This window comes from Mytilus galloprovincialis, chromosome 6, assembly GCF_965363235.1.
Source record: "Mytilus galloprovincialis chromosome 6, xbMytGall1.hap1.1, whole genome shotgun sequence".
Classification (NCBI taxonomy): Eukaryota; Metazoa; Mollusca; class Bivalvia; order Mytilida; family Mytilidae; genus Mytilus; species Mytilus galloprovincialis.
This window is the reverse complement of record NC_134843.1, coordinates 8,947,362-8,974,799: the sequence shown is the minus strand read 5'-3', so window position 1 is coordinate 8,974,799 and position 27,438 is coordinate 8,947,362. Positions and strand designations below refer to the sequence as shown.

The 27,438-nt window shown below is 30.7% G+C and overlaps 1 protein-coding gene across 2 annotated transcripts; it reads left to right on the top strand.

Moving 5' to 3' along the window:
- Positions 1-1,384: 1,384 nt before the first annotated feature.
- On the top strand, positions 1,385-27,321 carry LOC143078870 (sorting nexin-16-like). 2 transcript variants are annotated; one of them, XM_076253890.1, is made up of 7 exons: positions 1,385-1,448; positions 11,145-11,617; positions 14,175-14,261; positions 16,147-16,295; positions 18,918-18,987; positions 19,753-19,889; positions 20,696-27,321. In XM_076253890.1, exons 2-7 carry the CDS (start codon positions 11,168-11,170, stop codon positions 20,757-20,759), a joined length of 957 nt encoding a protein of 318 aa, XP_076110005.1. In that variant the 5' UTR covers positions 1,385-1,448; positions 11,145-11,167; the 3' UTR covers positions 20,760-27,321. The 2 variants fall into 2 exon arrangements, with proteins under 2 accessions (XP_076110005.1, XP_076110006.1); XM_076253891.1 differs by lacking the exon at positions 1,385-1,448 and adding an exon at positions 10,178-10,198.
- Positions 27,322-27,438: the final 117 nt, after the last annotated feature.

Genomic DNA, 27,438 nt, shown 5'->3' with positions numbered 1-27,438 from the left:
ACAAGGCGGGAGCCTGTAATTCAGCGGTTGTCGTTTGTTTCTGTGAAACATAAATTTGTTTTTCGTTCATTGATTTGTACATACATAAATTAGGTCGCTAGTTATCGCGTTTGAATTGTTTAACATTTGTCATTTAGGGGCCTCTTATGGCTGACGGCTATGCAGAATGGGATTTGTTCATTGTTGAAGGCTGTATGGTGAGCTATAGTTGTTAATTTCTATGTCATTTGATCTCTTGTTGAGAGGTGTCTCATTGGCAATCATACCACACACTTCTTTTTTTTATTTTCAAATAAACTGGTTAAGGTAAAATCACAAAAATACTGAACTCCGAGGACAGTTCAATTGAAAAGTCCCTAATCAAATGGCAAAATCAAATGACAAAACACACCAAACGAATGGACAACAACTGTCATATTCCTGACTTGGTACAGGCATTTTCGAATGTAGAAAATGGTGGACTGAACCTGGTTGTATAGCGCTTAACCTCTCACTTGTATGGCAGTCGCATCAAATTCCGTTTTATTTACAACGATGCGTGAACAAAACAGACATAATAAATAAAATAGTAAAAATATGGGTACAGCAGTCATCAATGTATTGTAACATTAGGGTTCTCGTGGCCAAATAGTCTTTTCGCACATTGGCATGATGGCTTTAAAGTGCTGGGAACAGTCATTTTAGATGTTCTGCTTTATGTAATCGTATACAAATCATTCATATAAGACATGTGATGTAAAAAGCTTCCTTTTGAAAATATTAAAATTCAAATGTCTTTATTCCTAATCTGGGAACAGTATATCTATATATTATATATATATATTCCTGTCCTAATCAAAGGGCGAGCATATAAATCATCACAAATCACAAAGTTCATACAATAGCCGAACAAACAACACTTGCAATCTAACACACATACTGATTGTTTATGATTAAATATGATTTGATTTAGAACAAATATGAAAACATGATTATAAAAAATATGTATCTATACATGCATTATAGAAGAGAGCTAGTCCAAATAATTATGACGTCTGGCAAGGTTATTTTAATTTTTTTCTGGGACGCCTTCCTACGTAGAAAAAAAAATTAAAATAGCCTTGCCAGACGTCATAATTATTTGGACTAGAAGAGAGCCAGATACAAAGAGAATAACTTTATTTTTATCTTAATTTTGTCTCTTTTTTCCTGTCTGATCTGGACATTTTTATTTAGGAATAAACTAAAATCTCTATTAAAACCTAAATCTTCATTTGTCATTATCTAGATAAAGAGATTTTCTAAATTTATGTTATTTTAAGAATATTCCTTTGAGACGTTCCACTGTCGAAAAGAGTTTTCCTTTGAGACGGTCTATTGCTCTACAGAGTTATTTCCCTTATTATATATATTGCACTTCCGGAAAGATCACGAGAATGAGAAAGTGTAAACAAATAACGTTTTTAAAGGTACAGTAAACTGTTAAATAGTTCCTGGTGAACATGGTGTTGATGTAAAAAAAAAAAGTACATGCATGGTCTATACATATATATATCTTATGCTTTGAGTGTCTGTTCAGTGTTTGTGTTTTTGTTTTTAATTATAAACTTTATTTATATGAACAGCAGATGAAGACGATAATTACCAAGATATCACGTGCTGATGATGTGGTGTGTTGGCTTGTCTATGAGACACTAGCTGCGAAAACGTAGCTCTATTGTCCTTTAATTTTTTTTTTGCCATAGTCTATGGCCCGCAAATATCAAAAATCATCAAAAGGACCTTAAGAGCTACGTTTTCGCAGCTAATGAGGCCACAATTAAAAAATTTTCAGTTTGCCCAAACCCGACCCATGGTGACTGGGTGTGGGTAGGTAGGTAGGCAAATTCTTTTTTTTTTTCAGAATTTGCATGAAAATATTTAAAGATCTTAAAACAGTACATTTTTTTCTCCGTCAAACCTGTAGAGTCCTCCAAAAGCCATAAGTTTAAAACATCTATAAATAAATTAGTCTACTTTATGATTTGTATCCTGAGATGTTTATAACCCTGACAATTGCTAAATGTGTGAAAGGGCTGGTGGATTTATCAAGTGATTTTCAACAGTTACATCAACACGATGTTTGTGTAAAAAAAATATCAGCTGACTATGCAATGATTTAATTTGTTTGCAGTTTATTAAAGTCATAAGTAACCTCAAATTAAAAAAAAAATATGCATATGTTTTTTATAACTATTAAATAGATAATTTTCATTATACAACTTATGTACATATACTTTTTTCTGAGGAAAATTCTTTAATTTGTTCACATTTAGAAGAAGTTTACTAATTTTTAATTGCTTCTTTCCAGGAAGCAAATCGCCGACATTTCTGTATGCATAGTGACCTGAGCGTAACCCTCCTTGTAAAAATCCGGTGGTCGCATGGATCTGTCATTAAAATAAACAATTATCTTATTTGTTCATGTTAAACACGTGCTCAATAACCATGCTTTTTGATATTTGTTTACTATAAGGTGACAATCGGTAAACTTCGGCTTCAAAACACGGCATTTAATGAGTAGCCATATTTGTTAAATCATAACAGACAGAGAGAAAAAAAAATGACGATTAAACAATATAATAATATGCGTAAAAAATGAGAAATTCGTGCACAGAGGACTTAGTTTATGATATATACATGCATTGGTCCAAGTATTGGATAAACATTATTTTTCACCATTCACTTGTTTCATATGACTTTAAAATAGATTAAATGTCCTAAAATATTTTATATGAATTATTATCTACCATCCATTGTTTCTGTCTTTTTTGTTTTGAAAACAAATTTATATTTTACATTATCACACAGGTAAACTAATTTGACTGTAAATAGATCAAAACATGTTCTGTAGAATCTCCAAACTAAAAACGTATTTGTTATAATTTTATTTCTTTAAATAATCAAGTTTAATTTTTTGAAAATAATCATTATTGATAAAATATAATTGCATAAAGTTAACGTTTTCTGAAGACTTTTTATTTTTAGGTCATGGTTCTAGAGGCTTCCTCACAAATTTGTATAAAAATTCACTATGGCGTCCATATATACATGTGGAAAAAATATTTCTGACAAAAGCCAGATTTCTCTTGTCAAAGGGGATTTATATTTTATATATGGCAATAAATTATTCAGAAGGAGTTACATTCAGTTAAGATTATATTTCTAATTCTGTGAGCAATTATAGTTTTATCAAATTCTCCCAAACAGCAAGCAACGTACTGATCTTGTAAACTGAGACTTGTAAATTTGAACTATTTGAATAAAAGGGCATCTAATTCACATGATAAAGGAAGATTATAATTAAAGACAACAATTTATCAAGAAATAATTCCTTTTTATTCAGTAAAAACAAAATCTTGCAAGATTGTAAATTCGCAACTTCCATCCATTTCCTGTCAGAATAACATTGAAAATATTCGATTGCACATGGTTTAGAACAAATCTACCTGAATATTCTTATCAGATATTCGATTACACGATGAAATTAACATTGAGCATATAGGTAAGGGTTTGGTAGTACAGACAACTACAGCTTAAAAAAAACTGTGCCCCTTCACATGTTTCACTTCTTTACGTTCATTAAATAGAAGATAAAAACAGAGAACATCGAATATCGATTAACTGCGTCTCTTATGCGCTTTCTTTTAATCTTGATTATTCACTGTTACTTTCAAACGCAAAGACGACAAACATTAAGTTTTATACGATGACGGAGCGGACACGAAAAGAAATCCGCAAAAAAAAAAAATTCTTCTAAAAAACGTCAAAAAAAGAATTTGAGTCAGCAGGTTTATTTTGGGTCGGTCGTGTTTGGGCAAACATACAATCTTTTTATTTTGGCCTGAGACACATGCACTAGTTTTCTATCAATACCCTATATTTCCTGTAACTCTTACCACAAATATCTGTTCTATGAGATAACTGTCCACTAGAGTTCAAAGGCAGTGGATATAAGGCCAAAAAACGCTAACCCTACCCTATTTTGGAGTGCCTACCCCAACACTTTTTATGCCGTTTTGGAACAAGACTCCAGACAGATTCCTTAGTAGTAACCAGTTATAAAATGTTTAGAAAATCAAAAATGTTGCCTACCTACTGTATCTACCCTTTTTTTCAGCATGTATTTTTTTTGGGGGGAGGGGGGCAAAGCATAGGTCACTATACAGTGTTCATGAATTAGAAAAACAGGATCACCTGAACTTGGTCATCACATTACTAATATTTCAAATGTGTTTTTTTTTTCTCCCCCAAAATACTACAATACTGGAATATGAGTGTATACATGTACCATTATTGTTAGAAGCAATCTTGTGTTATTTGATATATTGAGTATTTTTGAGAGAGAAATAGTGCTTTTAATTGTGCACAGATAAAGCTTGATTAAGGTACAACAAATGGAAGTTTTTAACGACCTTGACTGGCTATATGATTAAGGTAGATAGGGTGTCTTCCTCCATCTTGGATTTGGAAATACCAGAAAACAAGGTTAGATCTTTAATGAATGTGCAAATTTTTAAGATCAGTACATTGTAGGTAATTCATGTGTAAGAACTTTCACTTCAATATAGAAAATGACTTATTTTATCATATTTATAGTTGTATTTTACAAAAAACAGAAAATTTTTGTTAGAATAAATTTTTTCAAACTTTTCCACAAAAGGGGAGGCAACTCAAATGAAAGGGCAGATAATTCAGATTAAGGTACTTTTACAATAAAATGTGATAAAAATTTACTTGTACTTATAATGTACATGTACATATGTAGCAAGAAAACAGGTCCGGTGACCCCACTTTTTCTTTTTCTTATTAAACTGAAAGCATACTATTAAAGCTACATGTATCTTCTCATATGTTATCTCAAAATTCTATGGTGTAGTTTACGCTTTATTGCAGAAAATTGGGTTTTCCATTCATAATCTATACAAAATTTGTCAATTTTAAACACTGTGTAGCGTGAAAATAAGCCCTGTGACCCATTCTTTTAATTTTCTTTTTTTTAAAAAGCATGATATAAACTACATCATTGTACATTTTGGCAAATTATTAAAAAATTCTATGGATTATCATTCAGACACCCCATCTACCTTAAAGCAAGGTTTTTATGACCCATCTAGGAGCATTATGTTTTTCAGTCTATGGATTCTTTTGTTCGTCCGTCTGTCCAACTTCTATTTTTTTTTTTGTCAAGTTAATAATGAAATTGAAGTCCAATCAGTTTAAAACAGCACACTTGTTCACTATAATATGATGTTTATAATTCTAATGACAATTTAGAGTTTTGACCCAATTTCATGGTCCACTGAACATAGAAATTGATGTTGCAAGTAGGGCATCAATGTACTATGAACACATTCTTGTTATGGAAATACTAAATGACGAATAAGGAATATCTTGTTATATATATATATATATATATATTGTCTGTCTCTAAAAAAGGAGATGAAATCTGATGGATTTATGTAATGTTGGATGCTTAGTATAATGTATGTTTAGAAGTTAGCCATGGTTATAACATGCAGAATACTTAAATAATGATTGTAGGTGCTGTATGCATGGAACTTCAAGCATGTGTTTATTCAATAAGTGAAATGAATTGGCTTCTTTATATATAATTATTAGTAATTGGATTAACTTTACTACCTTGTAGTAATGAGCACAATTAAACATCAAAGGTTTATTAACTTTTTTCAAAAGACAATCAATGCAATATATTGTAAACATAACTTTTTAAAATAAATTTATAATATGAACATGATCAATGATGAATGATTTTAAGATTTGAAAAAAAAAACTATTTATATTTCATTCAATTTTGTTTTCAAATATGTAAAAATCATTTCAACACATATCTCAATATTTGAATGATTGCACAATACAAAAATCATTCAACATATATTCTAAAACATTCAGAAAAATACACTATTTAGTTTCACAGATATAAGAAGATGTGGTATGAGTGCCAATGAGACAAGTCTCTCATCCAAGTCACAATTTATAAATGTAAACCATTATAGGTCAAAGTACAGTCTTCAACACAGAGCCTTGACTCACTCCGAACAGCAAGCAATAAAGGACCCCAAAAAATTACTAGTGTAGAACCATTCATAAGACTGTATTCTCCCAAGTATTATTACATGGAAAAAAAAAACACTTTTACAATCTCAGGTCCTAATAAAACTATCATGAACCTGTTTTATTTAATATTAATTCCTGCAAAAATAATGAGAATAACAACCGTTTCCTATAACTACAAAATGTACATTATATGTATATCTAACTAGAAACCCTCAACTGTTTCAAAACTCAACAAAATGAAACTTCTGAACTTTAAATTTCAAATTGATGAAAGAAGAGGGCTGAATAAGTTATTTGTATAATTTGATGAATTACTAGAGCATTCATAATTTAGTTGTTAAATCAGTTTCTCAGAAGTATGGCTTCAAGTTTTAATTAAATTATAAAAAAAATACAATGATTAAACTAATTACTCTTTATATATGAAAAACTTATGTTAAATTCTGCTGAAAAAGGTTGCACATGTATTTTTAAGATATTTTTGACCAGAGGTTGACAGACTGTAAGTGAATTTCTACTTCCACTGGAATAAAATAACCTATTGGGTAGGTTAGAAAATCGTTATTGTACTTTTACTCTCTCTATATATATCTTGTATATAGCTAGGTGTCGATTGTTTCTTACAAAAAAAGTAGTCAAAATTGCCAAATAATTTGGTAAATGTTTGATTGTTTCTTTCAAAAAGGTAGTCAAAATTACCAAATAATTTGGTAAATGGACAGAAAGTGTAATTTAAAAGACAAAAAGTCACAAATAACTTGTTTAAAATTGTTTGAATATATTTGAGAGAAAGTTCTTGAAATAATTTCAATTTATTACAAAGAAAAATTCTCAAAACTGAATTGAGATTTTTGTCCTGTTACTTTCTATCCTACATTCATATCCTGTACATACCCATTTATTTATAACCTACATGTATCAGAGAAAAAGTTGATTTATGATAAATGATTATTTTGACATGTATAAGTGATTGATCCTTAGTTATCTATAAGTGATCATAATCATTTAATCAAGATAAGAATGGTCATCTATCATGATAGGGGGATTTTAAACCACAGCCTTAAGCACTTTGTCACATTCAATGAAATAGTGTTTTTTATGAATAAGAGTAAATGTAGTAAACACAAACAGAGAGAAATGGTTGAAAAATACATAATATTAATTTACCCCCCCCCCTTCTCATATGAAAATACATGTACATTTTTTCCAAGTACTTTCAAAGTCAGAATGAGTAGATTACCGTAGTAAGATATATTAATTCAATAAAGCTTTAGCTTATGAGTCTAAAATGCATTAAAACATTTCAGTATATAAAGTTACTTGTAGATTTTCTGTATGTTGAAATGTTCTTCGAAATTAAAATAAACAGAATCAAGTAAGTTTCTTAAACCTGTATTGCCATATTGTATAAACTTAAAAAGTGTTTTGGATGAGTTTCTTAATTTATTTATTTGTTTGCATACAGAGTCAAATAACAAATAAATATAACAAATCAATGTGTGTTTTTTTTACATGTAGCAACTTAAATATAACAAAATTATAAACAAAAACTTGCCAATCATAATCATATGATCATGTTTTTAGGTTAAGTCATGATTTAATTGGTATTTTTCAATGATTCTCGGATAATAAAATTGGAAACTTTTGAAAAGGCTTTGGTTGCAACTTATTCAGGTTAAGTTGTACTTAGACTGAATAATCTGTATGTCTCTTGTGTTGGTACATTTGTCATTTCATATTTTCTTTTCATCATTTGGCCATTTAATTTTTTTAATTTTTTTTTGTGTTCACACGAAAATTAGATGGGAGAGATCCGTTTGCGCCAAAAATGCGTCCTTTTGCGCCACAACTTTTTTTCTCCAATGCTACGTTTGCGCCACCTGTTTTAAAATTACATGGCATCATTTACGCCAAAAATAAATCATGCGCCAATTAGATGAAAAATGACTTCCCTCCATCTTTATTCGGACTTGGAAACGGCAGTTTACACGGCAAATGTTTCCTTTTCTAAAACATACATTCTTCTTACTGCTGCTGCATAGGTACTTCCTAATTTAATGTATGTAGTAGCTTGTAAATTCACTTTATTGTTCAAAAAGACAAAAATTGAAGGATGAAATACATAAAACAGTTCATAATAATTCCCAGTGAAATGCTTCTGCTCCCTTACTAGTACGTCTTGCGGTAGATAGAGTTTCTGCCCATACGGATGGTGGGAGCAAAGCAAAACATAATCAGCAAAAGCTTATATTTTCTTCTCTTTTGGGTTATCTTATATTAAATATTCAGCAAAGCAATACGTTTTCTTCTCTCTCTGTACACGGACTGTCTACTGCATTTCAAGTCATTTCTCTCCAGATGCTCATCTTCATGGTGAAATATCTCCAATCATATGATACTTTTTAAGCCAAAAATAAGAACAACTATTAATCATTAATATATTTATGATTGATATGTGTACAGGTAAATTGGCGCAAATGAGTTCCGATTATTGGCGCAAATGATACATTTTGAAAATAAAATTTGGCGCAAATGATACCCCTGAAAAACAGTAATTGGCGCAAAAGGACTGCTGCCAATTAGATAGCCAAATGATGAAAAGAAAATATGAAATGACAAATGTACCCACACAAGAGACAGATTATTCAGTCTTAGTTGTACTTTATATACTATGCAAATTTTAGTCTGAGCTAAACTGTTAAATAGTTTGTCTGACCCTAGAAGAAATTTAATGTTTTTCTACTACATGTATAATTTTAACTAAAGATGATTACATGTAGATCTGAAAATTCTGTCTGAATGAATGACTTTTGTCTGACATTTTGCTAAGTACTGCATTTTTTTCATGTCCATTTTAGTTATGAATCCTAAATAGCTTTCGTATTTATGTTTAAACTGTATATTTTTCAAGTCTGTATGTCAATAATTTATAGCTCTCCTGATGAAGATATTTGGAGAAAAACTTTTCTATTGCTGTGCATAAAACTTTGCTTTATTTACCAATGCTGGTGTTGGATGAAAACTTTATTTAATGGTATCAGGGGCGAATCCAGCGATTTTGAAAAGGGAGGTTCCCAACCCAGGATAAAAAGGGGGTTCCAACTATATGTCCCTATTCAAATGCATTTGTTGTCTAAATAAAAACCGAGCTCCCCCTGGATCTGCCACTGGGTATTGTTTTCAGAAATCATAATAATGAAATAAAATGAGGACAATAATTTTGTCTGTCAGCTGTTATGTCAATATTTTGCCCATTGAGAGACTTATAACTGATATATACTGATTTATGTATCAACAGCTGTTTCCTCATGTTATGTATTATAAACAAAAGTACAAATGTAAGTGCTTGTCTCTGAGGTTAAATTTAGAAATAAACATGTAGAACAGTGCTGCTCCCTTGCATTTTGATTTTGTCAAGTGTGTAGAAATTTTGTGTCTTGAATTAACAGGAGGCAGTTTAAGGTGGGGCCCTAATATGGAGCTTCATATATGATATTAAATGCATAGGCAAATGCATGGGGTCCTGGGTCCGCTTTGGTTGGAAACATTTGGTTGATTATATAGGGAATCACTGAAGCATGACTGGAGCGGGCCCCCTCTTAGGTCTGTCAGTGAGCCCCTTATCAAACATTCAGGTTCTGCCACTGAAATGATTTGACTTTTTACAAGTATCATACCAAACTTTGGCTTGCTTATCACTGCTTCCCTTCATCAAATATTTTTCAAATTCAGTTTGTTTACTCTACAATGCTCTATGTTCAAATACATCAAAAATGTAAATTTTAATAATACATTGTATGTAAGTAACTACAACTGTATAATAAATTACAATAATATGAAAATTGAATTACATTGGGAATAAATTTGTTTGAAATGTCAAATTAATTATTGGAGATACAATGCAATATCGGCCCAAAATTCACCAAGGTAAATAGAATATTTGAAGGTGAACAAGTTTGGATCAATTTTACACCTGGAATTAACTCATACGGGATTATATTACCTATCACAGATTACATAGTATTTATTTTTATCACACTTATGAGAGTTAATTGTGTCAAATGTGTTATTTATGTGATTCTTTGAGGGACTGTGATAATTGGTAAGATCATATGAAATACGGTGATGATATAAATCTGGTTTACTTTATTAACATTTGATACTTAGTCACTCACAGCCGGGATACATTTTTGAAAAATTTTAGTTTCAGTTTAACTTTTTGTTCATGAACCTACCTTAAGTGAATTTTATGTATGGAAGTGTTCATACATTAATAATCTTCTTCAATACTTTTAAAATTTTTTGTTGTGGCCTGCAGTATTTTGATCACATACATTGTAACCTTTCACTCGATCTCCAAAATTGTAAATAACATTGAATTTACAATAACCTGAAATTTGATTATATGTAAAATATCACTTGGTTTAGAAACATCTGAAATAATTTCCTCAATTTTTGAAAATTGTAAACTAATAAAAAAAATCTTAAGAAACTTTAATTGTGTAAGTAATTATAGAAATGTCATGAGATCAAGGTTTTAGAAATGACTTTTAATATGACAGAGTTTTGTTGTATGCTTTAATTGTATAAAGTAAATAGTATATATATTGACATGTTGTAATGCAGTGGAAAACTTGTATTCTTTAGTAACAAAAGTATGTATACTCGAATGAGTACAGCAACACACAATTTAATACCTGTTTATGTGTATGATTGAATTAAATGTTTGCAAAAGTAGCATAGGATAGATTACAGGCTCATACCGTACATGTGCACAGAACAATTATCAACTTTCATTTTCATGCACATAAAATAATACATGTAACATCAATAGTGGGATGACAGAAAAATTCCAGGTAATATTTCCGGTGACAGGAGAGAAAATCCTACAGGGAAACTGAGAAATAGTGGAAGCTGGCATTTTCACTTTATTTTTTTATTTTTACAGATAGTCAACTAATGTAATAGGAAATGGCTGAAGATCTTCATTCAAAGCCTGACAAGAAATAGTCTAAGCTGACGTTTTCATTTCATTTTTTATTTCACAGATAGTCAACTAATGTAATGGGAAATGGCTGAAGATCTACCTTCAACGTCTGATGATATTCCAAATGGAAATACAGGGAAACCACTTAGTGATCTCGACTCACCAACAACTCCAGATTCTGGTTGTAATTATGACTCAGGATTAGAAAAGTCAGAAATTAAGTCAGATTCCTTAGGTTCTTCGTCATCATTATCGAGCAGCGGTGAAGTTGGACATGAATCTACAAATGGACATTCAAGTACACACGAACCTAGAATGAAACCTCCACAAACCAGCACACCAGTTTGTGTCAGTACACAGAAAGGAAATGTTAGATTTGATATTGACAGTCGCCATGATTCGGTGGCAAGTTTTGTTTCTGACTTTAGTAATGACACATCTTATTCTATAGACTCGAGAGATGCTCTTCATCCGGCTGAAGTTCGTGTTCCCATTGTTGGATATGAGATAATGACAGAAAGAGCTAAATTTACTGTAAGTTATCAACTGTACTTCATACATAATATGGTTTCTTCACATTATTTGGATTTATTATTATTCATCTTACGTTTGTATACCAATTTTAGTTGGTTTCATGGGTACAGGTGAACCACAAATTCAATCTTTAACAAATTACAAATTTTCTATAAGCTTTTTATGCAGAATTAAGCAAAACTGCAAAATCAAATACCCATGAAAATAAATGAACCCACAGTAGTCATCTTAAAAAGTTCAAACTGCATCATGATCATAAGATAATGACACATGTTTATTATACATACATGTGAAAATCTTCAAAACATAGTCAAGCGATAAGTCTGTCTGAATGCAACCTAAGAAATTATAATTATGCAATGTACAAAATTTACCCCAAAAAAGTCTAGTTTATGCTTTTTAATAACTCTGAAATGAATAAATTCAAGGTTACAAAAGTTATGTAAAGTTAAGAAACCACAAATGAGTCTTTTACATAAGTGAAATTTAGAAAACAAAAAAATACTCGTGAACATATACAAACAAAAACAGTAGGATGTGATCGATGATATCATTTGATTGATTAAACATAAGATAAAGAGATTCTTCTCCTAAATTATATATATGGATTATTTTTACGTGACAAGTATAGTAGAATACTAGGTTGAACCATGTACATTGTATGTGGTCTAGTGTTCAATACAAATGTCATGAATGTATTGCGTTTTCACTAGAATATATAATATATAAATGTACATGTATAACCTTGCATCAGAATCAAAATCATGACATCAAAATCATTTGATCAACCACACTCCAAGATATATGGGACTAATAAAGTAGGTAAACAGAATTATGTATTTCTAACCAATCTATTTGTGATGAATGCTACATTAATTAGATGTAAAAACAAATTAAACATTGGAACATAAGTAAAACATGCAATGAACATACTTATTTGTTTAATCTGTCTTACACATACATGTTTTCTTGTACATAATCATTTAATTTGTCATATGTAGAATATTTATTCATTTATACTTAGTCTCAATTTAATTGTATCATCACTATTAGCTCACCTTGCCTAAGGGTCAGTGTGAGTCTGTTCCAAAGCTTGGTTTCTGTCAACATTGGGGGACGCTATCTGCCACTAGAGATAACTCTCTGAACACATATTTGAAGAAGCAAATAATTAAAAAAAATTTAAAAATCAGCATATCAAAAACTCCAAAAATAAAAAGTCTTTGAAAAAAACCTCATTAGCAGGATTTTTGTCGAGCCTGCGACTTTAGTTGCAGAAAGCTCGACATAGGGATAGTGATCCAGCGGCGGCGGCCATGTTAGCTAACTTCTTAAAAGCTTTATATTTTAGAAGGTAGAAGACCTGGATGCTTCATACTTTGTATATGGAGGCCCCATGATACGAAGTTTCCGTCAGTCACATGTCCAATGTCCTTGACCTCATTTTCATGGTTCAGTGACTACTTAAGAAAAAGTTGAAATTTTTTGTAATGTTAAGTTCTCTCTTATTATAAGTAGTAGGATAACTATATTTGGTATGTGCATACCTTGCAAGGTCCTCATGCCCATCAGACAGTTTTCACTTGACCTCGACCTCATTTCATGGATCAGTGAACAAGGTTAAGTTTTGGTGGTCAAGTCCATATCTCAGATACTATAAGCAATAGGTCAAGTATATTCGGTGTATGGAAGGACTATAAGGTGTACATGTCCAACTGGCAGGTGTCATCTGACCTTGACCTCATTTTCATGGTTCAGTGGTTATAGTTAAGTTTTTGTGTTTTGGTCTGTTTTGCTTATACATTTTGTACTACATATATACTGTATATGCAATTGGTCTACTATATTTGGTGTATGGAATGATTGTAAGGTGTACATGTCTAGCTGGTAGGTGTCAGCTGACCTTGACCTCATTCTCACAGTTCATTGCTCAGTGTTAGGTTTTTGTGTTTTGGTCTGTTTTTCTTAAACTATAAGCTATTATAAGGTCAACTATATTTTTTGTATGGAAGAATTGTTAGCTGTACATGTCTGTCTGGCATGGTTTATCATGTTTATCTGACCTGGACATCATTTTCATGGTTCATTGATCAATGTTTGGTTTTCTTGGTTAATGTTAAGTTTATGTGACAGTTGTAATAAAGCTTTACATTTAGGACTATCAAAATAAAATCAATGATTAGTAAAGAAGGCAAGACATTTCAGTGTGTGCACTCTTGTCTAAAAATGCTTCAGGATACAAAATATTTAACTTGCATAAAAAAAAGTTGCAATTGCATATCACATTTCATGAAAGGCTATTTATATTCATGATATTTGTACCTAACTAAATCGTTTATTTATATCACACTTTGCTAGGAGTAGGAAATATCTCTCTCTGTGCAGCTAACACACAGACATGTAAGAGGATTTTGTATTCATGGTTCAACTAACAACCATTTTAACAATCAATTTTATTTTACTTAATTCATGATCCATTGAACAAGCAAACAACATGAACTTTATGTTACAATTGTACACATACAAATGATTAAGCTCTTATGTTTTTCTTCCTTAGGTGTTTAAAATAAAAGTACAGCGAACAGAAGGGGACAGCTGGTTCGTGTTTAGGAGATATACAGACTTTGTCAGACTCAATGAAAGGGTGAGCAAGAAAATACTTCCTTCCACTTTGAAATATTTTTATTCCCCATCTGCTTAGTGATGGCGGCATTAAGTGTTACCCTTGTCCATTCAGTCCTGGCCTGTCCTGTCTGTTTGTATATCCCCACATTTGGTTTCCTTTCTCTAACTTACGTTTGACTCAACCAAATTATACATTATGCTTAATTCCACAAAATACAGATCAAGGTAACACATTGGGTAGTTTCATGAATGATGCCCCTTTATAAACATAAAAATTGCTGAATTTTTTGTTTCCTTTCTCTTCCTTTATTTTGCTTAAACCTTTGTGATTGGAAACTTATACACAATGCTTATTACGATAAAACACAGTTCAAGTTGGAAATTGGATGGCATCACGTTTACAGTTCATGAGTTATGTGTCTTTACAAACATAAAAATTGCTGAATTGGTTTCTGTTTTCTTTCTTTTTTTCCCCCCTATGTCAATAGTTTATACATTGACTCATGGATATTTACAAGTGGGCCATAGATACGTTCTTCATTTATTAACCGGATTTTTGTGACAAAAATGTCGGTTATTGATTTGGGGATGTACGGCGGGCGGCCGGGCGGCCGGGCGGGCAGGCGGCAATCAAATGTTGTCCGTGCATTAACTCATGAACCGTTCAACCAAAGCTTTTAAAATTTTAATATGTTATTACTGACAACTATACGAAGGTCAAGTTCAATAATGGCGATTTTTACTTTTACCGTTCAGGAGTTATGGTTCTTGAAAGATTGAAAAATTGAGTTTCCAGTCGTGTTTGTGCATTTACGCATGAACTGTTCTACCAAAGCTTCCCAAATTTTAGTATGTTGTTACTGATGACAGAATGGAGGTCAAGTTCAATAATGACGATTTTGACTTTTACCGTTCAGGAGTTATGGTTCTTGAAAGATTGAAAAATGGTGTTTCCCGTCGTGTCCGTGCATTTTCTCATGAACCATTCAACCAAAGATTTTGAAATTTTAATATGGTGTTACTGATGACAAAATAGAGGACAAGTTCAATAATGAAGATTTTGACTTTTACCGTTCAGGAGTTATGGTTCTTGAAAGATCGTAAAATGGCGTTTCCATTCACGTTGTTGCATTTACTCATGAACCTTTCAATCTAAGCTTTTCAAATTTTAATATGTTGATACTGATGACAAAATGGAGCTCAAATTTGATATTGACGATTTTCACTTTCACCATTCATCAGTAATGGTTCTTGTGATATTGCCAGGACACAAATAAATGTTAATAAATCAGGTTTGCTGTCGTTGTGACAGCCTCTTGTTTTTAAATGTAATTATAGATTATCATTGGTTATCTCAAAGAGATTGAGATTGAAAAGCAATCAAGTTGAGATGACCAATGATAATCTGTTTATCGCTATTTTACCTATCATGACGTTGTAAATTTCATGTCAATTTCATTAGTAACACCACGTGACTCCTTAGTTACTAGCGATTATTTTCCATCTCAAGTGAGAAGCATGATATGAAAAATTATCACAAAAAAAGATTAAAGGAAAAATGCACAAAATAGCAAATAATGAATATTATAATTGACAAATGTAGGGTTCTCACTGATTCAATTCTGTGAGTCCTGATCATGACCTCATGATAATCTTTGTAGACTTAATGAAATACCAAATAACTACTTATACTTTATCTTCGTAAGACATCTATTTAAACATGAATAAAGTTGAACAAACTGAATATAAGCACCTTTTCATTATACATGTATATGATTTATTTATAGTCAATTTTAATATTTTCATTAAAGAAGTGAAAGTTCAAGTGAGATGTTAGAAGCAAAATTAAAGTTAAGAACTGAACTTGTGTTGTTAATGTACCATATCTTTTTTGTGTTTGATAGGTGAAGAAGAGATTTCCAGGATTAAGTCTTGCCCTACCACCCAAACGATGGTTTAAGGATAACTATGACAAGAACTTTCTAGAAGACAGACTGTTAGGGTTACAAGCCTTTGTAGATAATTGTACTTCACACAATGATATATGCAACAGGTGTTTATAGATTTCATACTATTTTATTAAAATATTCATATTCTTTATATACCGTATTCGGCCGTGTATAGTACGCATTTATGTACAGTCCGCACCCCTTTTCATCCTCTTAAAATCGAGAAAAAAAGTTTTGTAAAAAAAAATTTTACTGTAAAAGTCTAGTTCACTGTAAAAATCCATGTATTTTATAAAAAAAATAATTATGTTTTATTTATTTCATGAAAAAAAATGAAGTGGTAGAGCTTTTCATCAGGTTATTAATAATTTTATAAAAGTATTTATTAATCATAATTTAAGATCCCTTTTAACTGATATATAATATTACAGAAATAATTTGAATATTATGGAACAAAAGAAAAAAAGGGATCAAACATCTAAATTAATTAGCAGTAATCAAAATTTTAAAACTATTTCATCTTATATAATCTTTTCATTGATCATGTTGTTTTATTGACTTGGGTTATAATATTTAACACCTGTCAAAACTTGACATCATTATTTAATTGCTACACACCCATACTTAATCCTTAATTACCCCTCTTGATTACCTATGCAGGATGTCACATTTTTCCTTTGAATACTGAATTTTGAAGAGAAAAGTTATAAAAGAATAAGAATTAAATGAAGTGAATATAATAAACTTTTTCAATATACATTATTAATGCAGAAAAACGAAATTTAAATAAAAAAAATTTTTTTTTTTTTATAAATTTCTAAAACCGTCTATAGTTGTGTATAAACTTGTACAAACTACATATTTAAGGAAAAAAAGTGCGGACTATACATGCCCAAATACGGTAATTACAGGTTTATTTATGACCTAGATTGAAACATTTAGTGCCAAAGTGGTACTTACATGTATATCAGTTGTTTTCCCTGGCAGTTAATTTGATATGATTGTATTACTCTATATTACAAAATGTATTAAAAAATTATGAAATGCATAATAGTATGTACTGTTTTGTTTGTGTCAATTGGAAGGCTTGTTATATAAGTCCTCAGTACTATTTTTTTTTATCAAGATTTTACTCCTATCGAAGGTCTGTGGTTTTGTCCGGACTCTTTGGCTTCCTCTACCAATAAAGACTGACTGCCACAAAATTGCCCAAAATTGGCGCTTTGAAGTTGAGTTAAAACACCAACAATCAGTCAATCAAGATTTCAACAATAACAAAGTGCACATAGTACTTGGGAAAAGTACTTTGAAAATAGAATAACCAATAGAAACAATATTGGAGATCTGCATACATTTTAAACATGTACAACATAATATTTCACACCTGCTACCTATACTGGAAAATTCAATTGCCTCTCCATTGTCTCACACTATTAAATATGGGATGATGGGGAAAGAGAATTACGCTTTTTGTCGAGCCTGCAACTTTTGTTGCAGAAAGCTCGACATAGGGATAGTGATCCGGCGGCGGCGGCGGCTACGGCGGCGGCGTTAGCTAACTTCTTAAAAGGTTTATATTTTAGAAGGTGAAAGACCTGGATGCTTCATACTTTGTATATAGATGCCTCATGTTACGAAGTTTCCGTCAGTCACATGTCCAATGTCCTTGACCTCATTTTCATGGTTCAGTGACCACTTGAAAAAAAAGTTCAGAATTTTTGTAATGTTGAATTCTCTCTTATTATAAGTAATAGGATAACTATATTTGGTATGTGCGTACCTTGCAAGGTCCTCATGCCCGTCAGACAGTTTTCACTTGACCTCGACCTCATTTCATGGATCAGTGAACAAGGTTAAGTTTTGGTGGTCAAGTCCATATCTCAGATACTATAAGCAATAGGGCTAGTATATTTGGTGTATGGAAGGACTGGAAGGTGTACATGTCCAACTGGCAGGTGTCATCTGACCTTGACCTCATTTTCATGGTTCAGTGGTTATAGTTAAGTTTTTGTGTTTTGGTCTGTTTTCTCATACTTTATGCAATAGGTCTACTATATTTGTTGTATGGAATGATTGTAAGGTGTACATGTCCAGCGGGCAGATGTCATCTGACCTTGACCTCATTTTCATGGTTCAGTGGTCAAAGTTAAGTTTTTAAGTTTTGGTCTTTTTATCTAATTTTATATGCCAAAGGTCAGCTATATTTGGTGTATGGAAATATATTATGATCTATATGTCAGTTCCGCAGGTTTATTTGACCATGACCTCAATTGCACGGTTCATTGCACAGTGTTAAGTTTTTGTGTTTTGGTCTATTTTTCTTAAACTATAAGTAATAGGTTAACTATATTTGTTGTATGGAACTTTTGTTAGCTGTACATGTCTGCCTGGCATGGTTCATCTGACCTTGACCTCATTTTCATGGTTCATTGGTCTTTGTTTAGCTATCTTGGTTAATGTTAAGTTTATGTGACAGTTGTAATAAAGCTTTATACTTAGGACTATCAACATAATATCAATGATTAGTAAAGAAGGCGAGACATTTCAGTGTGTGCACTCTTGTTACAAAGTATTCTGTGTGTCCAATGTTGTAACTGAAATACAAATTATGTAAAGCTATAATTATAAATGTTGTGACCCAATCATGCTGCCCTGATTTGTTTATCGTTAATCATATTATAGTACCATCAAGCAGTAGTATTTATTTTTATGTCCATATTTTACAGTAAGCTTGTGAGAGAGTTCTTCTGTTTTGATGATCCCCCAGGTCCACACGACAGCATAGAGGAAAGTAGGGTAAGTCTTCAACATGGACGATTACTGGATGGACATATTTTTTTTACCTTTATAATTTTTCTTTATTTTTATGTTATAGTGTTTTTTATCAATGTTTATATATATATAAATCTGAATATTTGCCTTAAATCAGCAGTACCTAAATTTCAAAACCAGAGGATATGATTCAGCAAAATGTTTTGCATAGAAATAAAATGGAATAATGATAATAATTAGGGATGTCAGTACTTTCCAAGTTCTAGATGGATTTATCGACCTATTCCAACTCAAAATACCTACAAAATGATCATAATTTTGCACATTTTAAACACTGAGGGTCTTTGTCTAAAGGCCTCTATACCCAATAAATTATTATCCTGGGGTAAATAATTTGTATTCAGAAAATGAAGATACAATATGGACTTCTCAAGAGTTGAAGTTCCTTTACATCTCACCCATATACCAACAAAAGATAATATTTCACTTATCAGTAGTTCAAACATTTACTTTGCTTACAGCCATTTGTTTATTACATTTGGTAATGTTATTTAGATACACATATATCTGTTACATTTTGTATTGTTATTTTGATACAGTTATATTGTGAATCTCGTTATTTTGATACAGGTATATATATATATATATTGCATTTAGTATTGTTGTTTTGATACAGGTGTATATGTATTACATTTGGTAATTTTATTTTGATACAGGTATATTGTGAATCTCTTGTTATTTTGATACAGGTGTATATGTATTACATTTGGTAATTTTATTTTGATACAGGTATATTGTGAATCTCTAGAGGATTCAGTCAGTACCTTCAGAACCATTATGGATGCTAAAGACAGAGAAATAGAACTTCTTAAAGAACAATTAGATCTCTACAAAGGCCAGGTAGAGGAACTCTCCAAAACTCTCAGGTATTTTATTACCTAATAAACAATAGTTTGATGTACCGTTTGTCATAAAGGTATATAAATTAATCCTCTAGTTTTATCTTTATGCACAAAATAACTACCTTGTCATTTCAGTATTCCAATTATTATTTTTTATTTTAAATTTGAGGAAAGCTAGAAACTATGAACAGAAAAATTGTCATAGGTTTGAACGAAATGTGTTGTAGGTTGATAAAGGAAAGGGTATACATCAATAAGACATCAACTTATCAACAAAATGTCAAATAGACAGAAAGAGGCCAAAATGTGTTCCAAACAATTGATTAAAAATTATTACATTTAATCCATGCGTCGTTCGGTCACGCGTTGTCTTATTTTTGATATTCAAATACGGCGATTAGTTATACTATAAATAGCTTTAGGCATTGTATAGAAAGTTATTTTATAAAAAATGTTATATATTGCAATAAGTATTCTTTATGAAAAAGTCTGAAACATATAAAACTTTTCATAGATATAAGAAGATGTGGTATCAGTGCCATTGAAACAACCCTCCATCCTAGTCACAACTTGTAAAAGAAACCCATTATAGGTCAAAGTACGGTCTTCAACATGAAGACCTTGGCTCACACCGAAAAAACAAGCTATTAAAGGCCCAAAAAAATTGTAGTGTAAAACCATTCAAACGGGAAGACCAACAGTCGAATCTATATAAAAAAAAAAAAAAACGAGAAACACTAATGGACCACATGAACAAACAACAACCACTGAACATCAGGTTCCTTTTTTAAGCATAAAGATTTAATTTGGACTTGATATTTATTTTTCAGTACCCAGACCTTACATGAAAGTAAGATCAACAGACAAAAGTTAAAGGAATATTCACCCAGCTGATCAGAGAAATCCTTATCATGATCTCTATGTCTACATTCCAAAAGTAGAAACCACATATCATGCTGCTCATTTTGTTCATGTCTACTATTTCTTGTATTTTAAATCACATTAGGGTTGATCGTCCTGAACACGCATGAAATATTAGCCACTGGACATTAAGCAACCAACAATCAATCAATCATTAGGGTTGACATCTTCAAGAATTTTTTTTAGCCAGGCTCCTTACATTTCACAAACATAGTTAATTCAGTTTTGGGTTGTTTTTTTTCATTCCAAGTTAAAGTGATCGAGTATAAAAGTTTTATTTTTGTAAAAAGAATTTAGAGGTTTAAAAAAAACATTAGTTTTACAAGAACAAGCTGTCCATTTGTGTTAGAAAATATTGTAAGTTTACATATTTGACATCAAAAGACTACAACTGAATTTATTTTCTTCTTTTTATCAGTGTGAATGTTAGATATTAATCCATCCTTGATATTAAATTCCTTTTTTCTCACCATTAATATTATTAAGAATTAAGAATAAACAAAGGAGCTGGACTGATTCCTATAATAGTGTGGCATTAAGGGAACATTACTACTTTTGTAATTCGGTCCCTTTGTCAAGGTCTGTGAGACTGCTCAATATAATTTATGAGTTGTGTTTTTGCAAATGGTCCATTCATGATCTTTCGTACAAAGTAAACTTTTATTTTTCTGTGCCTTCATTTTAATTTTCAGAAGGTTGTGAAGTAATATTGACATATGCATTAATCATGGACGATTGTAGTACTGTAGTTAAAAAAGAAATGGCATGCATGAATTAATTCATGAATTTGGACTGTTCTGTTAAAGCATGCATGTGAACCAGCACTTTAAAAATATGGAAATGAAATGTTAATGCAGAAATTATTGTGTGCATTATTATATAGATTTTTGAAGATAACACAAAAATGTGATATTTATTGTTCTGAGTTCAGGGAAAGCTGCATACATAAATATATTCTAGATATCTGAATGGGATACTTACCTGTTACATTAATAAAAACCTTAGAATAATCTCTGAATTTATGGGAACTTCTTATAGAAGCCATTTTTGAAATCTGCTTATATTTTGAACTTGTACACTGTAAGACTTCACACCTTCCCATAGCGGCAAATGTACTTGCCTTCCCTTGGTCTCACATATAGGTATGCTTTTATGAAACAGCTCTTTAAAAGTTTGGTTCAAAAAAAAATGTTCTAGTCAAATGAGTGTTCAGCATAATAAAATCCCCATATATAAATATATATATATAACCCATTTTTCAGATAAGGTCAATTTGTTTTATTCTCATTCATATTGATCTTATAAGTAAAAGGTAATCTGTACAAAAATTTTATTTCAATGTTCAGTTTTTTTAAGCATTTGTTTAAGATTTGGTTGATGTTTTTTTTTTTCTGAAAATTCTGTAAAGCCTACAAAATCATCATATTCATATATTTTTTTTTTAAAGTTTCACAACAATGTAGTTTGTGCTTATTTATAGGACAGGGTTTTGCTTTGTATTATTTATTTTTATTTTTATTATTAATTCATTATAATGTTCAGCATTTTCTAATTTATTTTTTATATTTTGTCTAATGTTATGAATAAGATTGAAAATGCTTGCCAAATTGTTAAGCTTTTGCTCATGCCACTGTTTGATTATTGTATTTTTTGGTGATTTCTTTGTTACCTTTAGACTGTTAATTTTAGATTGAGCTTTGTAATGTTTGTTAGTAATTGTAGAAACTAGACGAGGAAGAAAGGAGTATGTATTTTTTACAACGAAATCTGTTTAAAGTAAGGCCTGCACTAACTGGAAGTCCTGTTACGAATAGCCAATAGTAATATAACCTGTTGATACCAAACATCTATATACTGTAACTACAGAAATGTTTGTGTGCATTTAATTTTGCAATTTTGAACAAGAGACAAAAATGTGAAATTAGTTATTCCGATGTCATCAAATGCTGCATTCAAATAATACTATCATTATTTAAAATATAAAATCTTATTATTGCCAATCCTATAATTTTTCTAAAAGAAATGCAGGTTTTACTGTGCGGTTCCTGTCAAATCACAGGATTTCTTCTACAAATTCATAAACATATAACATCTTGTTTTTAGTAAGTTCTTTCAAGACCAAATATTTCAGAATGTCATTTATTGTTAGTTTTGTTTTAATTTGTTTGGAAAGTGGTGTTAAAAGGAATCGTGATCTACTCATTTTCACAAAGCTCACTCTCCTTCATAAAGTCCTTGAAAATAAGTTTTTAACTTTTAAAGACCAATTGCTGTTTTTGTAATTAAAATGCATAACTATGTGGGAATGATAATTGACATCAAATTAACATTTTTAGTTTGTAAATGTAATTTGACAGTAATATCAAGAGAAATGTTAAGGTTAATAGTTAAAGGGAGACAATCAGACTGTTCCTTGAATTTGTAGATTTTACTATGAACATACCAAAAAAGATATGAAAGTTTTTTTAGAAATGATGGCATTGCTTAACAAGCTAAACAAATTTACTTATGCTAATATTATTCACTAAAACATGAAAAAAGTTTCTTTAACTTATATTTATAACTGGAAAATGGCCTATTTTGAACTTGTCACTTTGATATTTTGATACATATCACTAAGGATATTTTTACAGGCTTTAAAAAAATGTTTTAAATGGCATTATATGTTTAATGATATGTACCATTACATACCAAAAATATTCCTCATTAATGACTGACTTATAACCGCATCAAAGAGAATTCATCTCTCATTGTATTACATGATTCTTTATGGGGTTATGTCCCTTTGCCTGTCCTGGTTGATAGTTTTTAGTGTTTATCCTGTTCAGAACAAAATTTTGTACAGTTATACATAAGATTTATAACAGATAAAAATAATTCAGTCGCAGACTATATTTTTGTTGATACTACTTTATAATTTAACAAAATGTTGCATTTTCAAGGATACTTTCTTCCTGATTTTGTAATTTGATCCAAGCAACTGATATGTTGTTTTTCGATGAGAACTTAATTGATGTTTGCCTTTACCCATGAAAATTAGAATCACTAGAAAAATAATAAATCCTCAGAATTGCCAATACTGAAACTGAATTAATTAGTGTGTAAAACTGACAATAACTATATATAATAGACATTTGTACAACAAGTAATTTGTGCCATACACCTAATGCTTGTCACAGACCCTGGCTTTGTATCACCACAAATTTATTGTTCTTTTATGATAAATCCAAAGTAGAAAAACTGTCTCTTACCTGCCAAAAAATGATTGAAAATTTCACCAGGATTGGTGATGTTATACTTTTTAACATTTCCTTATTAATGTATTCTCCTAAGAAGTTTTCCTAGCCAAATTTGTCAAATTTTTCGTTTAAACATAGAACTCAAATAATCTGTTAAAGAACTAAATATTTCTAATTCTTATTTTTCTATTAGAATTTTTATATAGTTAACTTTTTATTTCTGCAAATATATCTCCTGTCTAAAAATCAAGATTTTTCATATTTTTTTTGTATTAATAAACCTGGACCTTTCTACATGCGTATTTATGATTCCCTTTATTGATTTATTGTGCATTTTCTGTTCAAACAAAACTTATTTATGAAATGTTGTTTCAGAATAACAAACATCCTTAAACTGAAATTATTTTAACTTTCATAATTCTGCTTGTTGAACGTGGTATAAATCTTTATTATTTGAATGCACGAAATATTTTATTTTATATTTGTACATTTAAGGACTATGATCTCATTTGACATTTTCTCTGTTACCATGTGTTCACATTTACAAAGTATATCAGAGAAGAGTACAGTAATTTGTAATGACAGAAATTAAAATTTGTGTTAAATTGTTAATATTTTCAAACTCTTAATTATATTTTTATTCTGTAAAAAATATAAAAAAATTGTTAAAGTAAAATTAGTTACAGAATGGCATTATTGTATGTTTTATACGACCGCAAAAATTTTAATTTTTCGTCGTATATTGCTATCACGTTGGTGTCGTCGTCGTCGTCCGAATACTTTTAGTTTTCGCACTCTAACTTTAGTAAAAGTGAATAGAAATCGATGAAATTTTGACACAAGGTTTATGACCACAAAAGGAAGGTTGGGATTGATTTTGGGAGTTTTGTTCCCAACATTTTAGGAATTAGGGGCCAAAAAGGGCCCAAATAAGCATTTTTTTGGTTTTCGCACTATAACTTTAGTTTAAGTGAATAGAAATCTATGAAATTTTGACACAAGGTTTATGACCACAAAAGGAAGGTTGGGATTGATTTTGGGAGTTTTGGTTCCAACAGTTTAGGAATTAGGGGCCAAAAAAGGGCCCAAATAAGCATTATTCTTGGTTTTCGCACAATAACTTAAGTATAAGTAAATAGAAATCAGTGAAATTTAAACACAAGGTTTATGACCACAAAAGGAAGGTTGGGATTGATTTTGGGAGTTGAGGTCCCAACAGTTTATGAATTAGGGGCCAAAAAGGGGCCCAAATAAGCATTATTCTTGGTTTTCGCACCATAACTTAAGTATAAGTAAATAGAAATCTATGAAATTTAAACACAAGGTTTATGACCATAAAAGGAAGGTTGGGTTTGATTTTGGGAGTTTTGGTCCCAACAGTTTAGGAATAAGGGCCCAAAGGGTCCAAAATTGAACTTTGTTTGATTTCATCAAAAATTGAATAATTGGGGTTCTTTGATATGCTAAATCTAACTGTGTATGTAGATTCTTAATTTTTGGTCCCGTTTTCAAATTGGTCTACATTAAGGTCCAAAGGGTCCAAAATTAAACTTAGTTTGATTTTAACAAAAATTGAATCCTTGGGGTTCTTTAATATGTTGAATCTAAAGATGTACTTAGATTTTTGATTAATGGCCCAGTTTTCAAGTTGGTCCAAATCGGGGTCCAAAATTAAACTTTGTTTGATTTCATCAAAAATTGAATAATTGGGGTTCTTTGATATGCCAAATCTAACTGTGTATGTAGATTCTTAATTTTTGGTCCCGTTTTCAAATTGGTCTACATTAAAGTCCAAAGGGTCCAAAATTAAACTAAATTTGATTTTAACAAAAATTGAATTCTTGGGCTTTTTTGATATGCTGAATCTAAACATGTACTTAGATTTTTGTTTATGGGCCCAGTTTTCAAGTTGGTTCAAATCAGGATCCAAAATTATTATATTAAGTATTGTGCAATAGCAAGAAATTTTCAATTGCACAGTATTCAGCAATAGCAAGAAATCTTCAATTGCACAGTATTGTGCAATAGCAAGAAATTTTCAATTGGTCAGTATTGCGCAATAGCAAGAAATCTTCAATTGCACAGTATTGTGCAATAGCAAATATTTTCAATTGCACAGTAATGCGCAATAGCCAGAAATATCTAATTGCACAATATTGTGCAATAGCAAGAAATTTTCAATTGATTGGAGTTATCTTTCTTTGTCCATAATAGTAGTTGAGTCAACTTAAATCATTGTTTTATACAATATACAATGTATATTCACTTTTACTACCAACTGATAAATTAAACAATCTTTACCATTCAGTGATAACTAGCACCTTTTGTTACATTTTAATATTTTATGATGTATTTAAATGAGTAGTTATTGTTGCAAACTCCATTAGAAATTTGAATTGAGATCAGTTTTGGAAAAAGGGAAAGGGGGATGTGAAAAAAAAGGGGGGGGGGGGGTTAAATTTTTATCATTTCAGATTTCATAAATAAAAAGAAAATTTCTTCAAACATTTTTTTGAGAGGATTAATATTCAACAGCATAGTGAATTGCTCAAAGGCAAAAAAAAAATTTTAAGTTCATTAGACCACATTCATTCTGTGTCAGAAACCTATGCTGTGTAAACTATTTAATCACAATCCAAATTTAGAGCTGTATCCAGCTTGAATGTTGTGTCCATACTTGCCCTAACCGTTCAGGGTTCAACCTCTGGGGTCGTATAAAGCTGCGCCCTGCGGAGCATCTGGTTAGTTGTTATCTTGTTTTTGGCATGTGACTACAATCTGATGAATCAGTGTTGAACAAATAATGAGATGTGTCCTCGACAATTCAATAAATACAGTTTACTGAATAAAAGTTTCAAATTTGTAATTTAATAACTTTATCTTCATTTCATGATTCGATACTTACAAAAGATCACAAAAAGTAATCAGAGACTAAAAATGCATGATATCCTTCACTTTTATTAAATGATTTGCATTTCCTTCTCAAAGAAGCACTTTTAATTTTATTAAAATGGATTAATTTAATAGAATCATGTGTAGAAATTGTAATACATAAATATTATCATGAAACCTCACTAAATTAGGACACAAATATTCTTTATCCCAGAACTACAAACAGTTACTGTAAACATGGCATTTTCTTTTAACATATTAATTACACATGAACTAGATATGTGTATTTTTGATTGTGTAAAAATGTTAAAAGGAATACAATAGTTATTTGTTGCTTATAACTTAATTTATTAATTATGATAGGCTAATAGTGATACACGTGTGCAATAAAATGATACATTATAGAGAGTGTTGAATTATTCATTATCAATGTGCAAAGTAATAGCTATACATTTGTATTTTTCATCAACATATGATACCCAATCATCGACATTAAATGTAAACCTATTTATCAGTTCAGG